Genomic DNA, 26,401 nt, shown 5'->3' with positions numbered 1-26,401 from the left:
TAAATTTTTTTTTTAACTAATATTTTCTACTATACATTAGGGCTTCGGTCCACCACAGTCACTGCAGAGCTATTGCACGGACGCACACACCAACTCTATATACAGAATATACACTGTACAGGCGGGGCTGCCACTAAGGAGCGTACAGAATTTGGTACCACGGCGAGGCATGGCCGTGTCCCCTCGCTTGGCCGCTTCCAGGCTGGAGGCGGCGGGAAGCCGAGCAGCCTCCCGCTGTCCCTGCACTGTCCGTGCCTGGCGCTGGAGGGGAAAATGCAGGAAGGGTTCAGCCACCTCTGAGACCCGCTGGCATCCCCCAGCCCCGAGGCAGTGCAGCAACGGGCAGAGGCTGCTGGTGAAAGCGCACAGCTTCCACCCCAGGAGCACCGGGCACTGCCGAGAGCTTTGCGCAGGGCTCGGCTGAAATGCCGAACTCTCCTGCCACGGTTCTTACAGAACCGGAGCGCATCAGGCTGCCAGACCCATACTAAAACCCACTCTTAAGGCAAACATTCAGGCCCTGGCCAGACTGGCAGATGGTGAAATGCAGTTACAGTAGCAGCAATCAACGCTGGGGTTACAGTAAATCCATTTCCGAGGCAGCGGGCAGAAAGACAGCTCTCTCGGGCAGGGGCAACTGCCTCCGAGGCTGGTAGAGAACCCTAAGACTTTCCTGCATTCAGCCCAGAAGCGTGTGTCTCTTCCCCAAAAGGTGAACGGGAGCAGAACGACCGAGCTGGAAGCTGGGTTGTGGTAAGAACAAGCTGCGGTGAGAGCTGGAGAGGTCGCTCCCCACCGATCCCCGCACAGGGCGAGCACGCACCTCTCGCGGCGGGGCCCACGCGAGGGCCGCTCTGTGACCCCCCACCTGGCATGGCTGACACAGGCTGTAAAAACCAGATTCTCCAACAGGTTTTATCGGTGAGTGGGCTGACGACATTAGATATCTCATTGCCCAAGGCAGAGCTCCAGCTGCCTTGTATGTTATTAGAGCACACAAACTTGATTTTTCAAGCAGAATAAATTACATTTGGAGGCCAGCTCCTCTCTGTGGAGCTCCGGTAGCTATTCCCATCCACACAGCACCCAGCCGTGACCTCTGGAGCTCTGTTCCTTGCAGATGCACCAGCCCCTTCTTCTCTGTCTCTGTCTTGGGACAAAACCAACAGCATTCCATGTCCAGCAATTCATCCTCCCACTCCCATCACAGCTGAAGCTCTTGCCAGCATGAGTCAGGCTGCTGAATGGGCAGTGACAATTTTTTCACATCATTTACATGTGGGGGACTAGCATGTCTCCCATTATCCTCAGGAGCTGTCCTGAAAAGAACTCCCCCCTACAAGGCTGGTCCCGCTTCTTCCAGGCAGGATGATGGTGTTGAAATTTTGGGAGCCCGAGCACTAGACAAAGATGGATGTGTATATATGGGCAACACACGTTTTGCACAGCCTATCGCATGCTGCTGGAAGCCTGGCTGTCACTTTCTGACCTACAATCAGCCACACAGGGAACAGTCTCTCATTTACAGTCCCCTAATCCAGCTCCTCAAAGCAGGGCTAGACAGAGAATAGCGCGCGCGGTTCCCCCTTTCTGCTATAGTTGTGACCCACGTGCTCACATGCTCAGGATCACACACGGTTGTGAGCAAGGTCCAGATCAGGTCGTGCTGGCTGGATCAGGGAAGAAGTTTCCTTTCCGAACGCAACCGCAGCTGCCCACAGCAGGGTGGGAGGGCCCTTCCTTCTCCAACAGAGTCCCTGCACCGTGCTCAGTGGTGGTGCAGCACGGTCTGGAGATCCTCCGGCAAGGAGCCAATGATGGTCTCGATGTACAGGCCCACCCGCTGCAGAGTTTCCTCCTTCACAGGGAGGTGCTGGCACCTGGCTTTCACCTACAGGGAGCGAGAGGAGAGAAACAGGGGAATTGTGTAACAGCTTCGAAATTCCTCCTTCTGCTTCGCCGTTGACTGAGCGAACTTCGCGTTATCTCTTTAGTTCAGGGTATGAGACAACAGGCAGGAAACTGTCACCTGAACCTCAGGGAGATTAAAAGAGTCAGAACTTTGACTCCTCTTCTACATGAACACTAGAGTTTCACAACTGTCCCCTTTGCCAGTTTTTCAAATCAGGGAGCGAGAACACAGTTTTCTAAGTAATAAGTGTCCCTGGTCTCTCCCTGCCACAGACAGAAAGGGGTGGGTGCAGGAAGAAGGGAGGAAAACTTACCAGCTTCTCACGAAGTTTTAGCACCAGGTCTACAATCTCCACCTCAGACTTGTCCTTCATCCAGGCCACAATGTTCTAAAGAGAAAGAACAGCTTTCTTCAGGGACATTTCCTCTTTACAGAAGCTTTTCTCAAAGAGATACCCCTAAGCAAAGCCTGAAGTAAAAGCGGGGAGATTTCTCATCCTCTTTCACAACCCTGGTTGCAGTACTTAAGCCTAAATGAGCAAGACAGAGCTCTCCCCACTCTTTTGACCATGACAGCATCAAGCTCTTGCCTGCAAGAGAAGAATTAAGGAAAGATGCAGTAATACGCAGGCAGTGCCGGGCTCCCCTCCTCCAGCCAGCACCGCGAATCTGGTGCTGTGCTTGGAGTTTAAATCTATTTGCCAGAGTCAGGCCTGTTAATAAAGGAGACAGCTTTGGCATTGCCCATACGATGCTCGAGGACCTGCACTGCTGAGCAGTGGAGCAAGAAGCACTGGTGTGGCCAGCAGGAGCCGGGCAGGGATGGGGCCCCTGTGCTCGGCCCTGGGGAGGCCCCACCTCGAGTGCTGGGCTCAGGTTTGGGCCCCTCGGGACAAGAAGGGCCTTGAGGGGCTGGAGCGTGTCCAGAGAAGGGCAGCGGGGCTGGGGCAGGGTCTGGAGCACAAGTGTGCTGGGGGGCGGCTGAGGGGGCTGGGGGGGTTTAGCCTGGAGAAGGGGGGGCTGAGGGGAGCCCTTCTCGCTCTCTGCAGCTGCCTGAGAGGGGCTGGAGTGAGGGGGGGGCTGGTCTCTGCTCCCAAGTCACCAGTGATGGGACGAGAGGGAACGGCCTCAAGCTGCGTCAGGGGAGGTTTAGGTTGGAGATGAGGGAAAATGCCTTCCCTGCCAGAGCGGTCAGGCCCTGGCACAGGCTGCCCAGAGAGGGGGGGGAGTCACCGTCCCTGGGGGGGTTTAAAAGGTGTGTAGATGTGGTACTTCAGGGCATGGTTTAGGAGACATGGTAGCGTTGGGTTGACAGTTGGACCTGATGATCCTAGAGGTCTTTTCCAACATCAATGATTCTATGGTTCTATGATTCTATGATTCTAAGCGCTGCAGCTGAAGATGCAGCTGGGCAGGAAGCCAGAGCTCCTGGGACTACCCCAGCAGCTGCTCAGTTTAAGAAATTGTACCTACAGTCACTACTAAAAATCCTACCTATTTTCATTAGGCATTAAGGAAGCCAGCAGTGGATGATGCTTCCAGTCTGGCACTCTGAAGGGCCCGATGAATGAAGAATAAAGCACCTGCATTGGCTAACAAAGCAGGGGAGCTGAGCAGCTTTTGTTCTTGTCCCCCACATGCACCGCTACTCCTGTGCACTGGCAGACATGAGGCAGAACTGCGATTCCCAAGGGCACAAAGCGCTGTCCCCCATCCGCCAGTGCAGAATCAAGATGTGTCAATAAGCGTCCAAGGTAGCTGTGCCCTGATCTGCCAGGTTTCAGGCCTGAGAAGTCTGATGTTGGTTTTAATACCTGTAGCTGGAACATACCGCTTCACAGATTGCCTCCAAATGAAGGGCCTCCAGCTTCTGGGTCATTTCCTTGTGCCTCTGACGGTACCAGCCATCAAAATTGGGAGACTTGAAGAAACGCCTGCAGAAGGAGAGGCGACATTGAGAAGGGGGCAGAGGGGGATCCAGAGAAGCACGCGGGCTCCTCCGCACCGAGATTGCCCTTCCCACTGCAGCAGACACGGATGTGCCAGGAAAAGACATTCTGATTCACAGTGTCATTAGGGATGGCGACCGGTTATGAGCTAATACGCCCTTTTTGTACCTTGTCTACTGCAGAGGCTTCTCTTCTGTCAGGCGTTCACACGATACAGCTGAGCAGCTTGAGCAGCTTGTCACCCACAAGGGGGGCAATGCTGCCAGTCTCACACCTCCCCCTGCAGCAGCGCGAGCCCAGCCAATGCAAGAAGCGGTGCTCTTTGCCCTTCTGCAGCCTTACTTGGCCCACTCCGCCTTTGCAGTGAGGATAGCTGGGATGCTTCAACATGGGAAGAAGCTCACATTCCTCTGCAGTACCTTGCTTAATTCCTCTCCTTTCCTGATGTTTAAAGCTTTCAACTGCTTGCTAGCACGGACCTAAGTCCCATATAAGTGGTGATTTACACCTCTCCTGCATAAACAAGGTATCATCCAGGCTACGTCAAAGGATGCGTAATTTACACCTTTCCGGTGCGGTACGGTCATAAACTGCGGGTTTTACTGAGCTGCGCAGGAAAACGAACAGGGGGCAGCACAATACCTGTTTTTATCTCAGAGTGTTACAGAACTTTAGATCAAATTCAAAATGGGATCGAAAAGCCACTAACTGAAAGACCAGGGTTGTGGCAGCAAGGTTAAAAAAAAGGTGAGAAAGTTTAAGATGCCGTATAGCGCTGAGTAACAGCCACTTCAGCAGCACGTTCCTTGCAGCTCTGTAACAGCGGGGATACCTCAGATGCTGTATTTCAGCATTTTCCTCTATCGAGAGGGGCCCACTTAGTATCTCTCCAGGCTACTTCCTCAGGCTACCTGCAGAGAGCACTTCACCAGCAGAACCCAGCGGATGTTTGTACAGTTTCTTTCTGCAACTTCAAGGAGTCTTGCTCTCTCCCCGGCACAGTGGAGCCCTAAACCCAGCCAAGAGCTCAAGATGGCACTGTGATACAGACTGACTTATGTTTTAATCAAGGGTTTGACTTAGGAACACAAGAAATAGTTCATGCATGAAATCTCACAGAGTTAAGAACTCTGGAAACTTCTGCACATACATCAGCTGCCTGCAAACCTCAACCAATTTACTGAAACAGCTTGTTGTCTGTTACTATTTCTCAAAATACTAGATATCAAAAATTAGATCTTGCTGTCTGCTGCACCCACGCCATACGGAACGGAAAAGCTCATTTTCTGCTGAATACTTTAAAGCACAAAACGGTACAAACTTTATCACACCAACAAAACGTACTAATCCATGACCACTGTCTCTGCTCACTTTCCCTCCTCCGTATGCGTACATCTCCCATTTTCCTTCCCTCTGGGTGTCCGATTTTGGGATTTTTCCTACTCGTATTGTGATAAGTGTCTTCTCCACCCCAGTTATAACTATCCTTTATGAAAACTGCGGATGATCCCTCCAGCACGCTCTCTTGAAGTCTACCCTGAAGGAACTACACCCTTCCGTGTCCTAAGAAGATCGCCACCGTGCAGTACAAATGAGACGGCCGTTGTCCCGAGCGCCGTCCAAACGCATAAAACCACTCCCGGACGAAGACCTACAAGCCTTTATACGCCGCCTGCCCAGGACCAGGCACTTCAAAAAGAAAGATTCCCTGGAGGCCAATAAATGACTGATAGCTCATAAAGAGCTGATGTCAGAGTCCCTTTCTGCCCCAGCAGTGAGGACTTAGTTTAAGTTCCTGAAGGTGGAGAACTGACAGCTTCTAAGCCCAACTGTATCTACTCATTTAAGAGACTACATAAAACCCAGGACTGATTCTGCCCTGTGTTTTCTCTTCCTGACCATTATTAGTTAATCAATTCTTCACAGGCATGAGCTTCTCAGGTGGCCAGTCTCTGTCCTGAAACTCCCTTTCGCTCCCAATACTAATTCAGGATTCGATGTTCATTCTAACCCGCACCAGCTGCTAAGGGGATAAGGCACGTAATTACCAAAATCTTACCTGTAGAGGCCTAACCAGTCACCCTTAAGTACACAGGTCAGCTGGGGACCAGCATGCTCGAGGGTCTTCATGAAATCTTCCTGACGGAAAGGACGAATCTGTGGAGGATTCTGCACAACAGAAAGACCGTATTACACGGCACCCGAAAGGAACCAGGGGAAAACGAGGTCTGTATTTACAGTGGAAAAGGCTGCACATGGCAGATGCAATAACGATGGGAAGAAAAAAAGTATGAACATCTCAACCAGCCTTGCTAGCAAAATTCAAATTAAATTCACAATAGCTGAGCTTACTGCAAAACAGGAAGCATCTGTACCAATGTTTGTTTCAACTTTTTTTTAAAGGACTAATAACCCTCTTCCTTCAGTGAGGGAAGTTCACACAGAGTATCAGAGTACGTGATCAGCATATGGCATAACTATTCCCGATCCCCACAGTCAAAGGAAAGCAGAAGCGACTGGAAAACTGAACATACCTTCCATGGAGTAATGGCCCTCTGCAGAGGCATCAGACTTGCGATATAATGCTCCTAAGAAGAAATAAAAAATAAAATAAAATAAAGTTACAACAGTCGAGAGGCCTCTTGTGTGGTCAGTGGGTGTGACGGTCTCCACTGCATCACATGCACAACCAACAGCCTCCTACTCTCCCTGGGGTTTTTTCCCTTCACAGTTGCACTTTACACGAGCCGAAGTGTCCCAGCTTGTTTCCCACCGCGGGCTAGGTTACAAAAGGATGCTAAAAGAATCCTAAGCATGCCATGTGAGAAAAGGTCAGGTGGGAAGAAGTTGGCAGGAGGGACTAGAATCTGAGAAGATGCTCTGCCCTCCCACGTGCGACCTCCCAAGGTGACGTAGAGAAGAAAGTGGAGGAGCCACATTTGGCCAACTGGATGGTCACCAAAAAAGCACCAGCAGCGTTCTAGTGGGACTACACAGGGAAGGCCTTGAAAGAAAGCATTTGCTACCATCTCTCTACTCAGCGCTTGTCAGGCCACACCTGGAGCACTGTGTGCAGTTCTGGTCCCCGCTGTACAAAAAGGCTGTGGACAGGCTGGAAGGGGTCCAGAGAAGGGCCACCAGGATGATCCAAGGATTGGGAAGCTGCCGTACGAGGCTAGGCTGGGAGAGCTGGGTTTGTTCAGCCTTGAGAAAAGGAGGCTCAGAGGGGGTCTCATCCCCATGTACCAGCACTTAAGGGGCAGCTACAGAGAAGATGGAGACTCCCTTTTTACACAGAGCCCCGTGGAGAGGACAAGGGGGGATGGACACAAGTTGCTCTTGGGGAGATTCCGCTTGGACACCAGAGGGAAATTTTTCACAGTGAGGACAGTCACCGTTGGAATAATCTCCCCAGGGAAGGGGTTGGCTCGGCCACGTTGGACCCTTCAAGAGTCGCCTGGACAGGGTGCTGGGCCATCTTGTCTAGGCTGGGCTCTTCCCAGAAAGGTTGGACTAGATGATCCCTGAGGTCCCTTCCAACCTGGGATTCTGGGATTCTGGGATCTGCCTTAGGGTGGTGATCACCACGTGGACAGGCCTCTCAAGCTCTGGAGCAAAGCTTCCCAAAGCCAGAGGGGAGGGTTTCACACAGGCACCAGGTTTGACTCCAGTGTTAGCGGGGAGGAGGAATGTTTTGGGCTCCCAACCCTTCCCTATATATCTGCTTTGACTACCTGTTGAAAAGAGCAAAGAGTTGGCATCATAATCAACTAACATCAAACCTTGCAGGAGACAAACAATGTTCTGTCTTTACACACAGTGTGCTGAATATCCAACCGGCAGACTTTCACGCTAATTACTGAAATTTGTGTTCAAGAGACATTTAATTCCTTTCCATGGAGTAAGACATCTCTACAGAGTGCCACATCTTGAATCTATTACAGGTGCTCAGCTACAAGCGAATAAAAGAGGGCAAGCGCAAACTTGTCACTCAAGCATCTGCTGTTCACCTCCCCTCACCTTTACACCGCTCTGACAAGTCTCTGCTCAACTCACCAGGGGAATAATGAAACTCTGGGTGAGCTCCAGGAGGTGACGCCTCAAAAGGGCACTTTGGACTTCAGACGGGCGTTTCCGCTGAATCCCCTGCAAGCACAAGCAGCGCGTTCACAACGGCGCTATTCTCTACTGTGCAGGCGGATGCAGAATCTGCAAACTCCGCAGCTGTAAGCAACCGGTCCAGAGCAGTCTGGAAAACCGTCCAGAACACGTATTCCGCTCTCCAGTTAAACACATTCTCGCATTTCACTACGTAGAACCTGTTTTTTCCAGACTCTTTTTCTAATAACAATTGTTCTCACTTAGGTTATCATTAGCGCCAGTATTTAATCCATAATATTCAGTGAAAAGTCTTAAAACTGGCACGATAAACATGTCCGAGTGTACTTGACTAAATAGTTACACACTGTAAAAAGCCTGTTCCTTTTGGCGAGTTTTGTCTGTTAAAACCAAGCTGTCAGCACGGTTTTCCCATAATGACATACAGGATGTAGGATAGAGTTGAAACTGCTTACCTTTAGTAATCTTTTTATCAGGGTTTTGTCTTTGTGAAGAAATGTTTTATAAGAAGTATAGATTCCTAGATTGAAAATTTAAAAAGCAAAACAAAACCAGAAAAAACCAGAAGTTAAAAACAAAACTTTGCCCACATACCTAGAGGAGGCTTTAGATTATATATTATTATATAGTGCAGGGATCACAGAACTGAAATTCCTAGCGTCAACCCTGGCAGCTCTGTGTGTGTCCAATTACAAAAATGATAAAAAATAATTACAAAAATTATGGCATTGCTAACGCAGCAGGATCAAAGGACCCTGAACTACCTCAAGGACCTTCTTATGCCGAGCTTATGGTGAGATAACTTGCGGCTAGGCCTGAGCTGAACAGTTAGTTAAGTGACAGACAGCTGTGTCTAGGTAAGCAAGTTCCTTTGACTTCCACTGCACCTAAAAAGCAGATATAGTATACAAAATTACTTCAGGAAAACCAGAAGTTCTCCCAACACTAAAATAATGTGTTCACTTGGCTTTTTCAATCTCAGAACGAAGATGTACGTTTTTTCTGTGTTAGATGGGGGACGCCACTACCGAGAACTGTGGAGCACGTTGAGCATGAGAAGATGGTAACAGCAAAATGTCCATTTGTTGAGCTACAAAGAATAACGTATGCAAGGTTCATGTGCCTGCAAAGCCTGCAAAATCCCCCACATGGAAGGGTAAATAAAATTAAATGACGCCTGACAAAAGGACTTGCCTGGTTTTGTGTCTAGAGTTTTCAGTTTAGCCAGCTTCTTCACCTTAACTTGCTTGGGCAGGTCTCCTGTGGAAAGACATCAAATGCCTAGCTCAGGCTCTGCATTTACCCGGACAGCCACAGCACGCACATGAGAGACTTTGCCCTCCAGAACATCCAGTCCTACACTTGTACCTCTTAAACCATATCCTCCCTTAACTCCACGCTCACATAAGCCTTCTACCCGCTGCCCTCCCTGCCAAAATTCTGGGACAGGAACATGTTGAGGAGGCATTGCAAACCCCACCCCCCCACCTCAACCTAGAGGTTTTCTTGGCTTCATGGATCATAATCAGAGCCTCTCCCCACCTCTCTATTCTTCTCTATGCAATTTTCTCTTTCCTGCCCAGGAAGGGCTTCTCCTTTTCTTAATGCTTCAGAAAAAAAACCACAGCAAGTTATCCTCGCAGCCCTTTGTCTTCACCACTGTTTGCGCTCATCCTGCACATCATCTGAGTCAGATTCCAGGCTTCCCTTTGGCTTCTCAGCTCTCACAGGAATGAAGATGTGTAAAATGACGGCTAGCACCGCAACTGCCAGCTCACTGCTAGCCTCTGACAAGGTCTACCAGCGCAACAGGACTTTGGTTCCACCCTTACCTGACATTCTGAGCTCCCCAACCCGGAGAATGTGTGGCCAGTGCTGGAGAGTTTTGATAAAGAAAGGGTTTGTGACCCCCACAACGATGTTTGGCCTAGAAAGATGGGGAAGGAAGCAGAACAATGCTAACCTCAGGGTTTCCTTCACACAGACAGTGGCAAGTGGGTAGCAAGGGTCTACTGGCTACTTACGGAGCCTGTGTCCTGGTGGTATACTCTTTAAATTCACTGTCGTGGATAGTAAAATAGGGGCGGTAGTCACAGCAGTACCTCAGAGGGGCCAGGCAGCTGTAACCAGAGACAGAACAGTCACAATATAACCTTCACAGAGGAGGACTGTGTGTTTACATGAGGTTTATATCCTAGAGCAGTGTTTTGTCCTGCCAGAGGTAACGCTCTGGAGGAGTTCCAGGTGTTTTTCTTTTTGCTAAAGCAGAGTTCAAAGCCAGGGAGACAAAGCTTCTTGGGGCTACAAACCATCAGGTCTCCCAACACGGGGGATTCACTTTTACTCTTCTCTACCATTGGTGGAATATGAGCAAGACTCTCTTGTTACGCTATTTGTCTTACATGCTTTCGTAGGCAACCTACCTCTAAAACAACTGACTCGGCAGAAAAGCGGATCCGAAAGAGAAAAATTGTGAGAATTTACCATTACCGTTACCTGTGCCTCAGAAGTTGAAGGCATTACCTGGTAAGTGCCAGAACCATTTCTGAAGAAACTGTAGGGGATGGTGCCATCACAACAATTGGCTCTCCTAGTAACATCAGCTCCCATAGCATCTGGATGTGAATTAGCACTGGCTGGAAACACCTGTTGGTGAAAGGAAGAATGAGGTTAGAAACGCACTTCAGAAAACACCAGACAGTTATGGCATATAAGCCTACCCAGGTGTGCTTCCATCCGGCAATTTGAAATCTAGGGTTGATTTTTAGTGTCCCGCAACCAAAGGCCACGTGTCTTTACACGTGCTGTTGCTCAACCATTTTATACATGTTTAAAGGAAACGCTTTCAGCAATGTCAAGCAACCTGCTGATCATGTTGCTCTCAGTATGTCCGTTCATCTAAGCAAAGTACACGTGGATTACAGCAGGTGCACGCCTATTAGAATAGCACCTAGAACGCCGAGAAGTTAGGTTCAGACACACAATGCGTGTGCCTCAGAGCTTAAGCGTGTCACCAGCTGAGGCCAGGAAAAGAAACCCTCTCACCAGGATACAGGGGGCTGTGTGAAGGGCAGCGCGCACAAGCTCTGCCAGCCCATATTCTAAATGACGCTCTGCAGAGCAGTGACTTTTGGTTCCTCGTTTGACATCTTCACTATACCTATGATTTAGACACTAGGAGCAGGAAAAGCAGATGGAAAGGAGAGGGTTGCAGGGATGGTGGCTCTCACCTGAAGAGATCCAGTTCGTGAATACTGGGGAGAACCAGTGGGGCTGGTAACAGATTCTAAACGAGGAAGAGGGGAAAAAAAAAAATTAAAAAACCGAAAATTGTTAGTAAATTGAAGCATCCTGACTGAAAGGCCGCCTACACTGACCACATCAATCACAAAGTAGCTCCCTCTACAATAAGCATAAAAAGAAGAGAACAAGGTTAACGCTTAGGGATACGAGCCAGGAGCAGATTTGGGTTGAGCATTCAAGGTCCAAATGAATTTCCTTCGCTAGAAGAGAGCCAAGAATCCCTTGTTTTCAAGACGTGACAGAATTCCTGTGCCTGCTCCTTTATTTTCTAGAGCTTCCTCTGGTGCAAGGCAGAGCTTAAGACACAGATAGAGACAATAAGGGTTGGTAATATGGGTGCCAAAAGTTGTGTGAGGTATGACATTATTCAAAGGATAGAAAAAGGCGACAAAAAAATCAAAGGAACAAGAATCAAAATCAAAGCTGAACAAAAGCAGTAAAGATGCTCAGAGAGCAAATGCTGCAAAACACCATGGAAGACTGAGGCAGGGTCTCATGGAGACCTACCTATGCATGAGTTCCCAGGAAAGGCAAGGTGAACAAAAACTGTGAGAACAATGCACATACATGACTCGAAGGACACCAGTTCTGTGCAGAGTCCTGTTTTGAAAGGCACAGGCACAACAGCGTGCAGTTTAAAGCAGATGGGTGGTTTAAACCGCATTAATCCCAGGCCAAAGTGGTTTCAAACAGGATAAGGCTGAAAGAGTTCCAGTTCTCCACCCTCCTTCCTTAGTAGTCTAGATTCTGCTCATCACTGGTTGTGTCATGCCACGCTTCATCTCACCTCTTGATTGAACTGCTTCACTGGGCTTGATCCTGGCTTATCCACCCTCGATGGGATTCTCACCTAGATTACAGATAAGGACAGGAAGATTATCCAGGGAGATGGAATCGGTTAGCATGCACACACACTTTGCTTTCTTCCCTAACAACCATCCGCGTGAGAAAGCTTCCTCAATTACCAATTCTAATTGTACAGAGGTTAGGAATAAAGGGAAAGGATCTAGAAGTAAACAGCGATTTCAACATCCAGCAGAGAAGGGAATGCATGTCCCACGTCCCAGTTTGCCTCGGCCTGCTGCTGAGCACGGATCATCAGCAACGAGTACCTGAATGACAACTCCCATCACTGGAAGGTTCAGGGTCTGTCCTGGCACAGGAGGCGGCCACTGATCAATCTCATTGCACACTGCAGGGACACAGGTAACGAAAAAAGTTTAACCTGAAGGTCAATACAGCCAATGCAGCTGGTCTTGTGAGTTCTGCCAATTTAACTATCGCTCATTCCTAGTTCACGTGTCGCCCTGGCTAGCTGCAAACACACACTATAGCAAAGAATTGTGCACTTTAGGTCAGACACCAGACCTACGTCTGCACCACCATTTCCAGCACAGGCCCAGCAGCACTGTACGGTTGATAAATCATGATTAAGTTGAACAGTGCAATAAAGACCTAGTCAGAGATGCAGCATTAGCAGTTTTTCCCTCTCCCTGGGAATACGCTGTATGCAGAACTGACAGCATCATCTATTAAGGTTGTCAGTCGTTTCCCATTAATACATCCTTTACAGGTGTTTATAATTTTGACAAGCCAACCACTTGGATGAAAGTTTTTCCCTGTCACAATTTGTTCCAGAATGAACTAAGCTGAACATTTCAGCTGCCTTTCAGGAACCTCCTGCTAAAACCTCTGGAAGATTTCAATATGCAAACCCCCCCTCCTAGACCTGACTGCTCACCTGCCTCCAGGCACGGCTCCAGCTTGTCAAAGTATTCCGGAGCAATCAGCTGCAGCAACGACTGGAACAAGTTCACGTATGGAAGGCGTGACACCAGCACCAACGACTGCAAAAAGGTACATTTAGGAGTCAGAGATCCCCTGGCGTGATCATTTCTAGCACTGCATATACTTACTGCATATACACTTACTAGAGGGCTATGCTTAAAAACCAACATCAAAAGCATGAAAGAGCTCAAAAGCAGCACTTTCACTGGTGGAATTCTTGCTAGCTACCTCGCTGTTGAACCCTCGGGCTTTGGGAGACCCTGGGCATCCACACAGGCAAGGAGCTTTTTGTTTGATGAATAAGCTCAGCTGGCAGCTTCTACCAGGGAGCCACCGCAACTAAGAGGGCTGAGTTTGTGACCTAGCAAAAGATCACCTGGAGGAAAAGCAAAAATAAATTGCCGGTAGGTTCCAAGCCAAGGAGCAGACCACTGAAGCTGAAATTAGGTAGAGAAACAAAATAAAGGAATTCTGGGGAAGAAGAAACAAAATAACTTGAAGTAATGCTGATTTGTTTCCAGCAATGCCTTTTTCTGTTGTTTTGGCATCTTTCTAATGCTTCTTTATGAACTGAATCACTATTTTTTTACAGCTTTTCCAACTCACTCCCACTGGGGGGTTTCAGTACTATGCTGGCATGCTCTTCCTCTAATCATTAATGAAGACTTTAATGACGATCCAGTGAAAATTTCTACAACAGTCATTTAAACACCTCCTTTCCAACCCAAAACTCTGCCATTAGAAATAAAAAGACCAGCCAAGCGTGACAGCGTACTCCACTGAGGAATTAACTACTTTTGCAAGTCTACCAAAGAGCGAGCGCATTAGCCTGGTATAAATATCTGTCCAGCAGGTCCCCAGGTTGTCCAGTTTCTCCAATCCTGCGACTTTTTGAGTGACCAATCCACTGCTTTAGTGGCGATGAAGAAACTCATTTCTGATTTAGCACAGCTCTTTAAAAGAACCTCCATGTCACTGCCCAGAGGTGGAGGAGAGAACGCACAGCAGGCCACGGAACTGCTGGGACAGGATGGCGTCGGTGTCTTCCAGCAAGTTACCAGGCCGATCTACTATGAAGCATTGCTCTCTGAAGAGCAGCTGTTCAAAGTTCATTTGTTCGAGAGGAGGCATTTTAGCTTTTGATGTGAAAAGACACTACTGAAAGAGTAATTCCACGGATCCATGGAGAAAAATGGATCTTAGCGTCAAAGCAAAATATTTTCCTTCTCTGGAAGAAGTCGGAAACGTCACTCTTTCAGGCAGTGACCGCAACTACCCGGCCGAATAATACAAAGCATTTTGCAGATTTGTGCTGAAATAAACACGCAGTTGGTGTTATTTTTCCCAGTGTCTGTGTCAAAGGAATTTATGATAAGAGACAAGGTTGGCGAGATACCAGCAGTGTTCGCTGCTGCTAGTTAGAAGCAGTCAGCCCAGCAGGAAATCCATTCCCAGACGGCTACTAGGAAGAAGAAAGATTAAAGCAATTATAAGAGCAGGGCTAAGGTATAACTAGCACAGGCTGCAGTAACAAGTGTGTCCTCTCACTGCCTGTGACACTAGAGTACATACTGAAGCAAATGTTCGAGCACTTCAGGATCTCATGATTCAGACGGCAGGTCACTGCTCATGTGATATACGCACCATGGCAACCACATCCAGGTTTGTTTGGAATTACACTCTCCACATATTCCTGGTCTCCGTGACCTTTGCCGTTTCCTGCAGAAACACCGTGGGTGTCACGTAGGAAGCGGTGCTATTTTACAGCTATGGATAGGTGCCTTTTTACAGCTACGTACCAGTTGAGAGTAGCAAGCTATCTGGTTTCAGTACTCACCTTCTGAAAATAACCTCTCTTCATCGAGCTGTCCTTGACTTGCCTGAAGTACACATAACCGAAGTAATGAGCTGACTCCCGCTGCAAGAGAGACCAACGATGCTGTTACTGAGAAACCTACTACCGCTAGCACCAAACTCCCTCCAGCCGCTGGCCAAACACCACACCTCGCCCCGGCTGTGACCCAGCTACAGCGCTCCCTCCTGTTGACCAAAGCTACCCATGCTCAGCTATCTGGGAGAGTTCACCACACGGGAAGATAGAGATTCAAACAACTAAATTCACAAAAAATTCCAGCCTCCAGGTAGCACCTTTCACTGGCCCCTTTCTGCAGCACCTTCAGGGCCATCATCTACTGGGTTAATTGAGGTTTCCACTAATGCGATGAGCTGAGCCAACCCACTGAGCTCGCCCTGGCGCGCCGCGCTGCCACCGATGTGCTCTGACTGTCAGTTTTCTCTGCCAGCTAGAAGATAATGTATTGTTGAGGAAGGAATACATCATCACATCATCTTCTGGGAGGAGGAAATGTCCTCCACCATACTGTTGCGTTCCCCTTTAGTCAGGCATTTAAGGCAGCACCAGCCAGACTTTGCTCAGGATGAAGCACAAAGCTGAATGATGCTTCCTTCGTAGCAGCCATGAAAACCAATAGGTTTAATACAAATCTCCAGCGACCATTTAAAACACGCTGTACCTTCTAAGTTCTCACTGACGTCATGGAGGAAGGACAGGTATCAGTGCCGAACACAAAGACCATCCTTAATATAATTTTTTTGAAGCCCCACAGGCCCCGTGGTTTAAGTCACCTTTCTCTTCCCAAGTATTATTTTATATATATATATAATGTACAGAATCCAGTACTTTGGCAGTTTTACTTCCCTTATTTCTTTAAAGCCAGGTGAATCTGTGAGTCAGTGTCTGATCGCTACAAAGCAGTAAAGATGCATGCAAGCTGAAAAATCTCTAGACCAGCATTTTTAGGAAAAGAAATCCTCCTGCTCCCGCTCAGACCAGCAGCCCATCTCTGGATTGCGTATCACAAAAATATATCCCAAAAAGATTGCTGAAGTGTTAAAAGGGCACGTGCACAGGAAGCATCATCTCAAAGGAGAAAGCAGATGAGGACAAGTTGATCTGATGGCCATCTGTTCAATTAAAAGAAGCAATAGTGCTCAGCACATCCCTTCTCTGCATGACACGGGCAGACAGGTCACTGATGGAAAAACCACAGCTGAAGACGCTGCTGATGTTAGTGCCTGGGTATGGTTAAACCAGCCCGCACGTCGCAAGCCAAAGAGTGGATCTGTGGCGTGCCAATTATGCCACGTTTTTACATGCATAGATCCTGCAATAAATGAAAATAACTGTCATCCCTCGAGAAAAGAGGTAAACATTTACCACAGACAAGGATATCCTTGTCTTGCCTCACAGTAACGTGCACAGGCAGCCGTGAACCCGGTTGGATGTCACCTGTGTGCCACCCTGTATCTTTTCGCTGTAGTTAGACATGACCACTGCTCTAATCTGGAGCCCCCCGGTTCAGTTCCATCTCTCAGAGTAGCTGGGATTCTCAACACGGCCCTCTATGACTATTAATGTGGAAGCAAGTCCCTGTGCTGAAAGCTTTCTCCTTTTCTGACTATTCCCATGGCCAGAGAAAATAGGTATTTTACGTAGAGAAAACAAATCAAAAGCATATTTGGCTTTTAACCCAATCACACTACTTTTTGCTTAGCAGGTGGAAGCAGTGCGCTGAAACGCAACCGACCTGCAGTGTTAGGGGTGCTTCTCTGTTGTACTCGCCATCGTCCTCGTAATGAGTCGTCCTCTGTCCCCCAGACTGACGAAGGCGGAAGCTAAATTGAGTATCCCCCAGGCCACCTGAGACAGAGAAGATCATAAACACTCAGGAAGAAGTAACAGTAAAGAGAAAGCTGGAGACTGCTTAAATCAGAAATGCTGACAGGAACAGGGATGCTGATTTACAAGGAACTCCAAAACCGAAAATGGAGAGTAACAGCATAGAGAAACCCCCAAACCCCAGTGCAAGACAGGAAGAACACACAGCTGAATAAAAGAACTGGTATCATTAAGCTAAACCTTGCCAGGCCATTGCTGGGAAACTTAGGGACATCAGCCAGTATCATCTATCCTGAGCAGCTGCAGCCACCGCTTCTTATCCACTGTACTGGAAAACCTACAAACAGCCTTAATCCAAGACCACACAAACACTGATTTTAATGACAGTCCCCTGCACGATAGTTCCAGCAAATGACCTAGAGAAGCACCAGAGGCGGGCACCTCCCAGGCCACCCTATTCTGCTCACCCTCCCACCACGCACACTTGGTACAGCAGGAAAAAAAGAAGCCTGAAGCCCTCAGGAGGTTTCATCAGTTGGACGGGCAGAAGGAGCAGGGCCGAGTACGTACAAAGAGGCCAGTTTTGAGGAAAGAGTTAGACACGCTAAGCTCACTGAACAAAAACCACGGCTAAACAGACTAAGGTGCCACAAGGGGGTAAGAGGATGTACTCCCCTCCCGCTGTTTGCAGGGACTACGCTCCGAAGAAGAGTAAAGACTGTGGTGTCTGTTATGAAGCTATTGCTATTAGTAATTAATTTAATAAAAGGGGCATTTAGCCTGAGTGTTCACCAAGCTCTGAGAAACTAGTGAAAGTGCATCCTTAAAAACATTTAAAACTAAACTGGGCGAAGCTATAGGAGACTAACAGTCGGGAGCCAGGCTTAAAGAAACAGGCCCTGGGATAAATTAACATGCTAATTTCTTATCGCCACCTTTCTGGGCAATAAACTTTGGGAATACTTCTGCTGTGAAAGCATCCTCTCCCCAGCTATTTCTCCTCACTGAGCACTTCCCTCACAAACACCGAAATGCTGGCAGCCGACAGCTGCAAACCTCGAGGAACCTGCCCTTCGTGACTTTTTTTTTATATTTTATTGGCATGGGTGAAGCATGAGTGTGCAAAGCTTATCAAGAAATTGTCCTGTCACCCACTAGATCGCAGATTCTACATCCAGAGAGCAATCAAAATGACAAGAAGCCTCTTTGTTCAGACCTCAGGGCTGGGTGCTCCTTGGCGTCACAGTTCTAGAAGATACAGCCCACCGGTCTCTGCTGCATTAGAGGCAATGACTCACTCTTTCCATCATGAACCCATTACTTCATAACGGCAACGAAGCATCCCGCAGGCTGCAGGCAAGGCCAGCAGATGCTACCTACCTGAGTAGGAGTCAGGGAAGGACAAGTAGCAGATACTAGTTTTCTGCAACAAAAACAAATGCACAGTAAGACGACCTCCATCACCCCTGCTCTTTAAAACCAGGGAAAAAAAATTAGTTATTACCTCTTTCTCTGTTAGCCTGAAGTCATACGGATACACCAACTGCAAAAGAGACAAGAGTCAGTAAGTCAATCACCCTGTGCCCCCCATGACTTCTACATAGGTCTGTAAACCATACAAGACGTGCCTTATTTCTCCCCAAGTAACACACCCTACAAGAAGGAACATCTCCCCATTTAAAATCTGACTGTCAATAGCACGGGACTTGTCGCAGAATCTTTATTTATTCTAGTGGATTTGGAGACAGACCCAATGGCTTACATTTTACTTGGATTTTACCTTGAGAGTCGATAGCCCCAGCGCCCGTTGGTAACTTCTCTGCACGGACTACTGATGTGCAAACAGCTGCTTTCTCTAAAGCAGGCTGGAGAGGACTATTCCAATGCTGCTTGAAATTATGTTAACCTCTGCTTACTGTCCAAGCTCCAAGCCTGGAAAGCACTAATATTCAATTTTGCACCTAAATACAAGATTTAAAATTGCCCAAAATTATGTCCTGTGTAGAAAGTTTTGGACTATTTCTAACTGTTGTTTGGAGGGGGGTCACTTTTTATTTTGATTTTTTAAAATCCTGCTAAAAAGTCACTTCCAATTCACTAAACCCACCCAATATTCTGAAGGAGTGAGGAAGGCTGGTGTCCTGAGCTGCTGAGAGGTAAAACCAGATTTCACAGCACTGAAATGAGAAGACAGACAGTCGGGACAGACTAAGAACTGCTTTAAAAACGAAGCTACACGTACATGCGATGAGGTATGGGAAGAAGAGCCACTGGAGGATGGCACGGAGAGCGTTAACAGCCGTGGCTGGGGAAGCAACCTTTGCGGCAGCATTCTGCAAAGATACAGGCAGGGCAAGATTACTGCCCTCAAGGGCAGAGGAAAGGATGCAGCAGTAATCAGGAGTGAGACGATGATAGTCTGGAGAAAGGCTCCAGCTGTACGAAGAGATTAGAAAACAATCTATCTACGTACACTAAACACCACGAAGCCCGGGGTTAGGCACAGACTTGGGTGTATACCCTAGCCTCTGGGGTGAGAACACTTATTTAACAGTCCTGAGTGACGACGGGTCAGCTAAAGACGCTCTTCACAGTGACCAAGAAGCAGAAAATGGGAAGCAGGAGGAGTTTGAGAGGATTTGGTTTAGCCTCCCTGATTTGGTCCGTGGTTAGAAAGACAAGCCAAGGTTTATTTTGTGCAGAAAGAGGTGGGTCTGGCACAGGCTTGAGGATTCATGCTTTGTCAGCATACCAGCGACGGCTCGATTGTGTTACACCCAATTTATCATCGGGCATTTCAGATAAGAGGGATCGTCAAGAACTTTAAAGCATCCAGCTAAAGACTCTAGCTTTGCAGCTGAACTATGTAAATGCTGATAACACTCTTCCTGCATTTACTGTAACCCGGTAAAAGAGAACTCAGAGCAAGGCTTCTCAGGTCAGGGCCGAGGGCAGAACCGCAAGCGAGATCCACCAGCAAGATCCACTACAGAAACAATCACACTGAGAAGGGAGAAATGACACAGCTACAGCAATAATGAGTTTCACATGTCGCTGGGCAGAGGATAGAAACCAAAATACTTGCAAATCTGTAGAAGTACACAGCCCTTACAGCACTTACTGATCGGGAAATGCAGAAATTGCAGGTGGCTTTAAATAAGCGGGTGAGAAAGAAACTAGCACTGAATGACTTGAAAAACGGAGATCTGCTCATCAGACTTGTGCAGCTCCCGGGCAGTAACTCTGCTTCAGGTCAGTGTGCGAGTCATCTGGTACTCAAATCAGGAGCTCTCTTCAGGGCTTGACTCCTCTTGCAAGTCTATAAATAGCAAGGGTGGCACCACGCCAGAGTGCTGGCAGTTCACCGAGCTAGCTCGCTTCGCTCTAACAATTCCCCACTGATTCCTTGGCAAGGTCATCTAATCAGCTTCAGAGAGTGAGCCAAATTAACGATTAAAATTTACACTGATTAGCCTTCGGTTAAAGCTCCGCTGAAAGACGAAAAGCTACAAAAATACGGGAGCAAAATTATCACGCACAAGCTACAGCGATGAGGCGGCACATTAAGGCACGACTGGAGAATGACGGCTTTTCAGACGCTGAAGCACGAAGGGATGCATTACAGCTACGCCACGGGAGGAGACGCGCTCTGCTCGCTGCATTTCTGCATTAGGCGACTGAATAAATTCTTGTGGCGACTAATTTAATGATCACACACAAACGTTTATTTTGTTAATTCCCATATAATAATGCATAGACCAGGAACAGAGACCGGGACATCTGATGCCGATTCATCAAGAAGCTCAGGAACCTCACAGCATTGTGCTTTCTGCGATGCCTGCTGATGATCTAAACTTGAGTTCAAGAGTCAAGACAGACTTCTAATTCTCCTGCTGCCTTTTCGGGGGGGTCTTTCTGCAAGTAAATCACACCAGAAGTGGATACTGACTGCCCCTTGCTGCTTTGTGGGTCCAAGTTTAATATGAGCTAAATGTATGTTTCACTTGGAGATGTGTGCTCAGTGGGTTGGGGGCGGGGGGGGGAAGAAAAGGAAAAAAAAAGGGGGAAAAAATCAGGCTCAAATGCTTCTGACTGAGCACAGAAGCACCAACAGACCCAAAAATTCAGATCTCATGTTTTTAAAAAATGGGCCTTATCTTCTGCATCTTTGCTTCCCCTTGAGTTTAACAGTCTGACATGTACTTCTGTGTTTGAGGTGGGGGGGAAATCACTAATTATTTACAAGATTAAAACCCCAATCTGAAACAGTAAGAATCCTAGTCACTAGAACTTTACAAAAGCAAAAGGACAGTAAGCCAAAAGGAACTTTTTATTTCTAAAAGTCCCTGGATATCTCAGAAGTGGCCCAAAAGGGCTTAAATGAAGTCATAACTTGTGAATTAGCCCGCTCCCCCATCAATACTGCCTTAACAAGCGTGGAGGTGACACATGTTGTTGAAAACAGATCCTTGCACTAAAGCTTTGCTGTTGATATCACACGGGTGCCAAGTACTCCGCTGCTGCCATAGCAACACGGAGAACATCCCAGAAAATGACTTCTGGTGACTCTGAAGTAACCCAGCTTCACAAAGTGCCTGTGTTTGGAAAAGCTCGAGGGGGGAGGAGCCAGCGCGGTCGTGAAAAGGGACATTTCAGAACGATGGGGACGAATTCTCAGCGTCTCTATGGCAGCGGCACCAGAGAAGTCGGAGCCCTTGTGGCGTCGGAGGGCGAGGGGCTGCTGGGGAGGGCTGCTCCGGCCGGACGCGGGCTGCTGGCCGAGACGGTCAGCTCGGAAACGTGTCTTCTCTCTCCCAGGTGTTTTTGCCGTCTGTAGTTGACTACTTGAAGAAACGTAAATGGGTGGATGAGTCAGAAATATTAATTATACGTAATTTCTGCATTAACCTGTGTTCTCCTTTGTAGCACCTTTTCTACTGTATATTTGAGTAGCAGCAGAGTGGGACTCGCTGAATTTCGGGCCGATGGTATATCTACATCGCAAGACAACTGCACAGAACACAAGACACCCAATATTCAGAAACCTGAGCAGAGCCTAAACAAGGACTTGGCTGCGAAGCTGCCGCCACAGAGCCTACCCCACTGCGGGGTAATTTTGCCTTTCTGCTCGGTGTGCTGAAGGACAGACGACACATGCTAAGCAGGCTTCAGCAACGCGGCTTCTGCGTAGATTTGGGCAGCAAGGGAACAAAAGAGATGTGTTATCCGGAAAGAATCCTAGACTCAGGAAAAAGTAATCTTCAGGAAAGCATGACAAGGTTTCAGCACAGAAACCCTGGCTGAGACAGGCCTGCTCCCAAAGCAGGACTGCAGGGGACATCCGAAGGTTGGACTAGGGCTGCCTGCCTGCATCTCCACACGCTGATTTACAGAGATGATGCAGAACGATGGCGCAACCTCCAGAACGGGAGGCTTCCCTTCCTTCTGACTCACGTTGCTGTGAGCACGTGAGGTAGCGCAAGTTACTCCAAGTATTTGTAGCCTGTTACTCTGTGTAATCCTGGGGTGCGTGACCAGCCTCTGTGCATAAATCACTCTTTAGAGGGATATACGTACATGCACAAAACCACAGAGAGCTCTGTCAAGATCTAATCTCAGTCAGCTACACTGATCTGGTAATGTCTATGGCAAACTTCCCGTGCAAACTCAGCCAGGACTGAAGTCCCACAGGGCTGGGTGCCACAGACGCATTTTTTTATCCCAGAAGCTTGCAGTCGAGCGCCCAAATCATAAAACTCCTTCCTCTCGGCTGCAGAACTCAACCTGCTTGGAGACAAGCTGCAGGATCTGGACCCAATCTAAACCAACCACGGAACAGATGGAAATAGGGAATAAGCAGGAAGGTAATGACACCATTTGGCTACTGGCAATAGTGACATTTACATTTTTTTGAAATTTTGAAACAATTTTACTTGGAATTCCCCTGTGAGACAGTATCAGCTTGAGCTTTTTTATCTTCCCAACCCCATCAAGAATGGAAGACGGGATCACACAGCTTCTCCTCTGCCTGGCTTCCTTTCTGGGCCTCTTACCCAATGCAGACCTCTGTTCCTCACCCAAAACCCTCGCTCTGAGACAGAAATCACAACAGACAGGCCAAAGGAGCGGTGACACTGAGGTTGTGTCACCACTCAGTCCAGATGCTGAGAAGTTCCTGGTGTCCTTCATCATTTATGCCACGAGAAACATTTTTCCCATCAATACTTATATGGACAAAGGAGGAAAAGGGAGAAAAGGAAGAAAAAGAAGAAAAAACCCATCCTTTCTGGGGATCAGCAAACCATATTAGTGCACACCGTGATCACAAAGTCCCCTCCTTATAATGCCAGACAGCTAATAAAACCAGTAAGAAAGCACCTTTGTAGCTACGTATTAAAACACACCTCTGAAGTATTAAATTGTAAATGCTAATTATTATCCCACTATTCATATCCTTTCCAGGGTATATCAGGTCTGGTTTTGCAGGAAAGAGTATAGAGCATGCGAAACTTAGGTCTCCAGCAGGTTTTTTTTTATTTATTTTCAGGCTTCATGGAAAGAAACATAGTCAAGTATTTAAGAAAAGAGAGCAGCAACAGGCTGATTTGATCTCCACCGCTTTCCATTCCCTTCAGAAGCTTCAGCATGACTTTAAAAATGGAAAGTCTCAATCCTCTGTGAAAGCGTTAACCTCCTTACACAAAGGCAGTGAGGAGGACTTCCCACAATTACAAGACAAATATCAAGGGATTTGAGATAATGCCTCAGGTTCAGCGTAATCCAGAGATATCCGGTCCCCTTATGTTGCATTTTTTTAAAACACCAACCAGCTCTTGCTGTCGGTCACACTACAAGCCTCAGGTAACTAACTCCCTTCAAATCCTCTTTCGGAGGCAAACAGCACAATCTGCCAGGGAATAGGGAAAAAACATTCCAACCCTTTCACTCCCAGTTCATCCCCTCTGCCCCCCCAGTGATCCCCTCAGGCATATCAGACCTCCTGGGAAGCCTCCGACACCGCAGGTGCTCAGGCTGACAGAGCAGCCTCAGCCCCCTGCTCCACTGTGCCCCTTTATCTCCCCATCGCTCCCCTGCTTCCCACCCAGCTCCTGACTCCTTCCCTATCGCTGCCCTGCGTCATCCACCCCGGCCCCTCCTTAGCACCTGCTGACCCCATGCCTCAGACCTGTGCCTTAGGGCAAGATTCATCCCTACCGCCGCTCCCTAACCCCGCACCTTCCTGCATCCACGGGCTGTCTTCCACAGTCCTTCCTCCCCAGCTCTCTCCCCACCACCCTCCTCCCTTCACAGCCTGCTCCCCCTCCTCGGCAGTCCTGCAGCCCACCACCCACCCCAGTCACCCCCCTTCCAAGTCCCCGCAGCCCCTAGCATGCACACCCCAGCACCCCGGGCTGCCCCAGCTCCTCTTGGCCCTGCACACCCAGGCCCTCTCCTGCCCCGAGCATCACTCCTGCCTTGCACATACTGGTGCTGGAGCGTGTCCAGAGAAGGGCAGCGGGGCTGGGGCAGGGTCTGGAGCACAAGTGTGCTGGGGGGCGGCTGAGGGGGCTGGGGGGGTTTAGCCTGGAGAAGAGGGGGCTGAGGGGAGCCCTTCTCGCTCTCTGCAGCTGCCTGAGAGGGGCTGGAGTGAGGGGGGGGCTGGTCTCTGCTCCCAAGTCACCAGGGACAGGACGAGAGGGAACGGCCTCAGGCTGCGCCAGGGGAGGTTTAGGTTGGATGTGAGGGAAAATGCCTTCCCTGCCAGAGGGGTCAGGCCCTGGCACAGGCTGCCCAGAGAGGTGGGGGAGTCACCGTCCCTGGGGGTCTTAAAAAAATGTGTAGACGCGGCACTTCAGGGCACGGTTTAGGAGACCTGTTGGTGTTGCTGGGTTGGTGGTTGGACTTGATCTTAGAGCTCTTTTCCAACCCTAATGATTCTATACACTGTCCCGCCCCTGCAAACAGCCTTAGCCCAGAGGACAGCCCAGCTGCCCCCAGCGCCCCCCCACACCCCACCTCACCCACCCCTACCTGTCTCCAGCACTAATTCTGCCCTGTCTTCCCACACACGGGCCCTTTTCCAGCCCTGCCTGTTCCCCCCCTCGCCACCTTTGCCTGCTCCTTCTCCCCTGACTCCCCATCCCACCCTGCCCACGCCCAGCCTCCCCTCACCCCAGCCGTGTCCCCCTCACCCCCATCTCTGCTCTGCCCGCTCTCTCCTCTGCCTGTTCGCTGCCCCACACAGAGCCCCTTCTCCCCCCCAGACCCACGGCCCTTCCCGGGCCCAGATCCCCCGGACCCCCAGCCGTGCCTGGGCCCAGATCCCCCCCAGACCCCCAGCCGTGCCTGGGCCCAGATCCCTCCCAGACCCACGGCCCTGCCCGGGCCCAGATCCCTCCCAGACCCACGGCCCTGCCCGGGCCCAGATCCCCCCTGGACCCCCAGCCCTGCCCAGGCCCAGATCCCCCCCAGACCCCCAGCCCTGCCCAGGCCCAGATCCCTCCCAGACCCGGGACCTTCCCGGGCCCAGATCCCCCCCCACGGCCCCCGGCCCCGCCCGCACCTCCATAGCCTGGCCCAGCTCTAGGTCGAAGGTGACCACGCAGACACAGTCGAGCCAGGCGGAGAAGCGGGCCCAGGGCAGCGGGGAGGCGGCGGCGGCTGCCCGGGGCCGGCGGGGCCGGGGCTCGGCCCGGCACAGCGCGTCCATGGCAGCGCCCGCTCCGCCGGCCCCGCCCCGGCCCCGCCCTGTCCCCGCCCCTCCGCGCCGCGCCCCCCGGCGGCCCGGAGGTCCCGCACTCACCGCCCCCACCATCGAGACGGCTCCAGCCGCGCAGAGCGGCCCGGGGCCGGGTTGTCATGGCGGACCGGGCGGGAGGCCTGGACCCCGCGGAGGCCGAAAACACGGCGGGACGCGGCTGCCGTTAAACCGCCCTCCCCCTGCCCCGCTCCTGCCGCTCCGCCGGGGCCGCGGCTCCCCGAGGCCTCGCCCCGCCGCGCCCCGCTCGCCCCAGGCCGCAGCTGCAGGCCCGAGGCCTGGGTGGGCCCCCCGCCCCTCCTCGGCCGGCAGCGCCGGGGCAGCTGCCCAGCCCGGTGCCCGCGGCGCGGCGCGGCCCGGCCTGGCGGCGGGCCCAGGCAGGCTGGGGATGGAGCCGGTGGCGGGGGGGGGAGCGCGCTGACCGCCCCCGCATCGCCCGGGGATGCCCGGCAGAGCCCTGCTCGGCACAGGGTGGCCGTTATCCAAAGTAAACGGCAAAGGGCAAATTGGGACATTAAAGTGCTCGGTTTGGTTAGGTTTTAAGGCATGTGAGCTCTGTGGCATGAGCTGCTGCCTTCCCGTGTTCATGCAGCACTTGGGGGGAGGACAGTGACATCTAGGAACTGCTGAAGTGTGGGTGGTCGGGAACAGTTCTGTGGCAGGTTTCCTCAGGCGCTGGCTGAAACACATTCACTTATTTTTTGTTTTTCCTTTTTTTTTTTTTCCCTTACTGCTAGACTGCTGCTCAGCCAGCTTCAGGCATGGAGCAGAGAAGCACTAGGGCCACTGTAAAGAAAAAGCCTAAGGAGAAAGAGTCTGCAGCAGCAGCGGCTTAGTCAGGCTCACACCAACTGACTCTCTGAGTGTCCCCCT

General features: G+C 49.9%; 1 protein-coding gene across 2 annotated transcripts; it reads right to left on the bottom strand.

The window, feature by feature from the left end:
• On the bottom strand, positions 1–25,540 carry DENND6B (DENN domain containing 6B). 2 transcript variants are annotated; one of them, XM_064441461.1, is made up of 20 exons: positions 25,334–25,540; positions 18,275–18,313; positions 18,151–18,193; positions 16,679–16,791; positions 14,908–14,988; positions 13,024–13,129; positions 12,395–12,474; positions 12,070–12,132; positions 11,210–11,265; positions 10,503–10,625; positions 10,004–10,099; positions 9,812–9,906; positions 9,174–9,239; positions 8,435–8,499; positions 7,917–8,006; positions 6,395–6,448; positions 5,920–6,029; positions 3,743–3,845; positions 2,226–2,300; positions 1–1,891 (listed from the first exon to the last, which is right to left on the bottom strand). In XM_064441461.1, the coding sequence occupies exons 1-20, from the start codon at positions 25,478–25,480 to the stop codon at positions 1,769–1,771; spliced, it is 1,728 nt and encodes a 575-aa protein (XP_064297531.1). In that variant the 5' UTR covers positions 25,481–25,540; the 3' UTR covers positions 1–1,768. The 2 variants fall into 2 exon arrangements, with proteins under 2 accessions (XP_064297531.1, XP_064297537.1); XM_064441467.1 differs by lacking the exon at positions 25,334–25,540 and adding an exon at positions 18,878–19,117.
• Positions 25,541–26,401: the final 861 nt, after the last annotated feature.

This window comes from Phalacrocorax carbo, chromosome 1, assembly GCF_963921805.1.
Source record: "Phalacrocorax carbo chromosome 1, bPhaCar2.1, whole genome shotgun sequence".
Taxonomy (NCBI): domain Eukaryota; kingdom Metazoa; phylum Chordata; class Aves; order Suliformes; family Phalacrocoracidae; genus Phalacrocorax; species Phalacrocorax carbo.
Note: the sequence above shows the minus strand (reverse complement) of the source record. Positions and strands in the feature narration are given on the sequence as shown.

Excerpts from the sequence above, each read along its gene's own strand:
- DENND6B (XM_064441467.1), bottom strand. The coding sequence starts at position 19,102 with ATGCTGCCGCAAAGGTTGCTTCCCCAGCCACGGCTGTTAACGCTCTCC. Across the intron at positions 13,130-14,907 it reads AGAGAGGTTATTTTCAGAAG|TCGTTGGTGCTGGTGTCACG; the intron begins GTGAGTACTGAA and ends ACCTTTTTGCAG. Across the intron at positions 9,907-10,003 it reads ACCACCAGGACACAGGCTCC|GCCAAACATCGTTGTGGGGG; the intron begins GTAAGTAGCCAG and ends CCATCTTTCTAG.